The sequence below is a fragment of the Montipora capricornis genome, chromosome 2, assembly GCF_036669925.1.
Source record: "Montipora capricornis isolate CH-2021 chromosome 2, ASM3666992v2, whole genome shotgun sequence".
Taxonomy (NCBI): domain Eukaryota; kingdom Metazoa; phylum Cnidaria; class Anthozoa; order Scleractinia; family Acroporidae; genus Montipora; species Montipora capricornis.
Genome location: NC_090884.1, coordinates 51668831 through 51673830, shown reverse-complemented (window position 1 = coordinate 51673830; position 5000 = coordinate 51668831). Strand labels below are relative to the sequence as shown.

Genomic DNA, 5000 nt, shown 5'->3' with positions numbered 1-5000 from the left:
ACATTTGGGAGTAGAGAAATAAACTCCTTGGTTAATTTTTAATCTCGGATTAATTAGCGTTAATCGGTTTTTGAACAACCAGGCCCAGACCACTAAGATGGACCAGTCTCAAAGCAGCATGTTTGGGTTGGCAAACTGTTCCCACTTTCTGTTTTCATTTTCTGAGACATAAGAAATGGTTTTTACTTTAGTCTTGTCGGAGTTTGAGTACGAATAAATTTATTACTTTTCAGAACCATTAAGGACAGTGCTTACTATAATTGTTATTGCGCATACGTTCTGTGCATCTCGAGATACTCAAGTTTCCTATCAGTGATGCTTACTGATACAGGGATATTTTTGCGCGGTTTAAAACTATCCGGAGAAAGTACTGTAGATCTTAGTAAGTGCTCTTGGTATCCAAAAAGGGGGTAACCATGCATTTTTGAGAGAGAAAGAACGCCATACATTGCTTTGTATTTTAAAGCTGTTTACAAATATTATTCACGAATTATCTTTGGAAAATGCGTGGTTATACCCCAATTTTCCTTTTGGATTTCAATAACACTTGTTAAGATCTACATTTCCTCAATAATCATAAACCAGCCTGAGGACAAAAATACCTTTGAATTAGTAGGCACTGTCCTTAACAGAAGCAGGCGAAGAGGCAAACCTCAAAGAATGGAAAACCAATATAGAAAGACCATAAAAGAAAAACCTTATTGAACTACATGTAGCTTGTTCAGTTCGTACTGGGAAAATTATAGGGCTCATTCCTTTTTTGCAAGTTTGCGGACCTCACCTTTCAGGCTGGGTCCATTAACTTGCAAAAAAAGGAACTCAACCAATATTATTTTTCCCAGTATGGACCGAATAAACTAGTTCAATAACATCTATTAGTATAATACTTCACTGCACAATCTTGAGTCATTATAAAAGTACTAAATTAACTGTATACTGTTTAAAAATAAAAAATGTAATAGAATGATGTATTTTCTTGTAGGAGCTGTACAGATATTATCTGTTGCATTCTCTTTGTTCTTTATGTTTTGGGAATGGTTGTCCTGGGGATTATAGGTAAGCCATGTACCAATCCATTCTGCTCAAAAGTGGTTTGAAAAGGCTTTCATTCTTACATGTATGAATACAACTGGAGTTGTTCATTGTTCTATCTTGTCCTTGCAGCTTTCGTAAAAGGCAACCCTTACAAACTGCTAAATTCAGTGGATTCAGATGGTGGGTTTGTAGGTGTAACTACATCTACTTCAAATTGCTATAAAATAGTTATTATAGATTGACTGTATCTCTCATCTGTGATTGCTTTGTTAACAAGTTTTTGTTCTATTACCTCCAACTGCTCATTCCAAAAACTGTTCTGAGATAATGGTCATCTAGTACGTTCATGCATACAAGTCATGTATAAATTATCCATCTTCAACCATAATTTATATACAGCTGTAGCAACATACAAATCAAGAAAACTGTCCTGATACACATGCAGACTTCACATGCCATTTAAAAAATGAATTGCTAATTTGCAGATCGAGGTATCAAATCCCCATGGTCAACCTCATTACTGAATGTTATAGTGTTTTTCAGAGTGGCCAGCTGCCCACATTATCACTAATTTTTAGTCAATCAATAATCAGCGTGACTCCTTATACACGTGATGTGTACTCTGTACACCGAGGCTTTCGAGTGAAACTTCATACAGTTGTATCTTATGCTGGTTTCCTCTTTAAAATTCTCAAGGGTGACTGGGTTTATCCCAAGAAGTATTGTAAAACTCAAAAGCCTGAAGCCCAGTTCTTAGAATAATTAGCATACAGTACCAGTATTTTAAAAGACCATTGAGCAGTGCCAATGTTGGAAATTTCATCAAAATATTTCATTTTTATCTTCTTTTTTCAGGTAATATTTGTGGTTTCGATGAAATAGTAAGGTATAATGAATAAACGATGTATTAAAGACATACATGTAGGTGTACATGATTTTGAATAGCAGGAATGAAACAAGTTAATTAAAAATATTATTTTAATGTTTTAAAACTCAGTTACATACAGTATACTGCCTGAAAGATTAGCATACATGTATTTTGCAACATGCTGGAGTTATTGTAAGCCAGATTCTCAGGGGGCCTACGATCATTGGCCTGAAAATTCCCTGTCAGAACTAGTCAGATTGAAGGATCTCAGGAATTCAACTTGCCATGTACCGGTATGTGCTGTTAAAACATAATTTCAAATGCACTAATTTGATTGTTGCAGGGATCGTCCAAAACTGGTGTTTTTTGACTTAACTGAATGTGTCAGTGTTGTCACTAAATTTTCAACCAGCTTGTTTGGAGCATCCTGTCCTACAAAACAGGTTTGATTTATATTAGAGAGCTTTAGATTCTAGGATGAGAACGAATACAAGTACGAGATTTTCTCATAGAACAGCAGTGAGTGCACGCAAACCAGCATCATTTTAGTGGAAAAACTGCTTTACAGTACTGTCGTCATTTTAGTATTAATTAAGGAGGTTTTGCAAAAATGGACATTGTCATGTCAAAACAAGTCACAAACATGGTACTTAGTAGCAGTTTTGGCATTTTCGATCAGAAAAAGGCTCATTTATGAGCAATAAAAATAAGTGGGCAACCTACAGTATGCTACTAACAAAGATTATAGGAAGATTAATTGTCAGGGTTATAAGTTTTCAAAGTTATTTTGCTAAAAACGTGCAGTCAAATCTCGTACTTTTTCGAGAATCTAAAGGTCCCTATTGACTGTCAGCTGTAAGTCCAGTACAGTACAGTTGTATGCCAGTTTTAGAGTCAGAACTCTTTATTTGTGCTCAAAAATCTGATTATTTCAGGATCATGAATTACATTGTATTCATGATTAAAAGAAGGACAAAATTAATTGTAATGACTGTATAATATTTCCTATGAAAATCAAGTTTCATAAGAATGAAGAAAGAAAAGACCAAAACTCCAGTGTCACTCAAGCAGACTCCATTTTCAGAAAAGTTTTGTTTTTCCTGCATGTCAATTTCATGTTTGAAATACAAGATAATAATATCAGGCTTGCTTATCGCCCTTTCTTGCAGTCAAAGATTGAGTTACTTTATTAAGGGCACATGCAGCACTAAAGCCACATGGAATAAGCTGGGAGTTGATTTTGCTTATAGGGAGGAAAACCGGAGTGCCCCGAGAAAAACTCTAGGAGTAAAATCATCTTGCATTAAACAGAGTATACAAAATGTAAAATCGTCTGGCATTAGACTAAGTTAAGTCTCACTCAGGGCTCAAGGAGTCAATGCGTTAAACACGTTGAATAATGATTACTTCAACATTGAGGCCAAGAAAAAATAAAATAAAATATAATAAAAAATAAAATAAATAATAATAATAATAATAATAATAATAATAATAATAATAATAATAATAATAATAATAACAAGAAGAAATCACAATTTTCTGGGATATGCAGATACATACTGATAGGGAACTGTCAGCGAATAAGCCTGATATAGTGATCAAAGACCATGCTGACCGATGTTGCAAACTTATAGATGTATCAGTACCAGCCGACCAGTACCAGAAACACCTCAACAAAAGTCATTGAAAAGCTTTCAAAGTAGAAAGATCTCGAGATCGAAATCACGAGGATGTGGGGAATGAGAACAGAGACTGTGCCGGTTATTGTTGGTGCACTGGGACTTATTAGAGAGGGAATGGACCAGAACTTAGGAAAGATCCCTGGAACCAGCAACATTAATGAGCTGCAAAAGATCGTCCTGCTAGGAACCGCGCACATACTGAGAAGGTTTCTGTCCATCAAATAAAAAAGTCTCCTGGTACGTCATGACCAAGGATTGGCCCGGTTCAAGAAGACTGAAAGAAGCAATTAATAGCACTGTAAACTACACTAATAATAATAATAATAATAATATATAATATTTTTTCTCTGATCTTTCCCCTTCTAGATTATTATAATTTTATCATAAATTTCTGGAGGCTCAAGCTACATGCATGTATTGTACAGTCATGTAGCCGATTGCATACTATTTATAATCAATGGTACTTCCTTTAATTTTGTTTCATGGTCATTTTGTCTTAGCGTTGTGCTAAAAAGTGTCCAGACCAGAATGCTCTAGGCACCGATGTCAGGTTGAACGTTTCAGATCTTGTGTGTGATTATGACCTCTATGCTACTTTCGACAACCGTGCTCCATCCAAAGAGGTAAGCAATTTTCATTTATAGTACCATCATTTTATTCTACTTGCCGGTGGACTACTGATTTTTGGTGGAACCGGAAGCAAAAGAAAAGCCTGTAGAAAGTCTGCAATAGGTGAATTTATGTTTGACAGACTTAAATCTGCGATTGCTCATAATCTCTTGTTTGGGTCACTAATTCATTGATGTGCAAGGAAGCGTTCGAAGGGAGTATTATATATTCAAAATCATGGATGCAAAGGGAAGTGTTCAAAAGGAAGCTTTTTACTAAAAAGGATAAGTTACTCAGTAGCTTGTTATGTCAGGTGTAAATAATTATATGAGTATTTTGGGAAGTATTTATCACGGTCCGGTTGTTCAAAAGGCGATTAACGCTAATCTCAGGTTAAAAATTAACCTAGTGTCAGTAGGAGATTATTTCTCTATCTACTCCCAAACACTGTTCAACTCCAATATTCGGCAAAGTTTTGCATTAGAGGAAGTCAGTCTTGACAAACAAAAATAAACAAAAGAAACTTCCACTAAAAAGTTGAAAACAGGAATCAAAAGTTTTTCCCTAATCCTGGATTAAGTTAATCGGCTTTCGAACAACTGGGCCCAGAGTAGCGAATTTGCTTTATCACGTTTTGAGAGTAGTTTATCAGAAGAATAATTATTGTTGACAATTATTTTATCCAAATTTATTGCAAATGTACAATGAGTGAAAAAAAATCAAATGTACCAGTAAAAATAAATTGTCTTGTGTGTTTGCGTCTGTTAGAAACTAATGCCTTCAAAAATAAGCAAGTGCAAATTTTT

General features: G+C 35.0%; 1 protein-coding gene across 1 annotated transcript in view; it reads left to right on the top strand.

The window, feature by feature from the left end:
- Positions 1-5000, top strand: part of LOC138026425 (choline transporter-like protein 4) — a 53987-nt gene that overhangs the window by 7651 nt on the left and 41336 nt on the right. Inside the window, exons 3-7 of the mRNA XM_068873781.1 lie at positions 983-1056; positions 1165-1215; positions 1891-1921; positions 2247-2346; positions 4086-4208. Coding sequence (XP_068729882.1) covers positions 983-1056; positions 1165-1215; positions 1891-1921; positions 2247-2346; positions 4086-4208 — 379 coding nt within the window. The remainder of the gene's footprint in view (positions 1-982; positions 1057-1164; positions 1216-1890; positions 1922-2246; positions 2347-4085; positions 4209-5000) is intronic.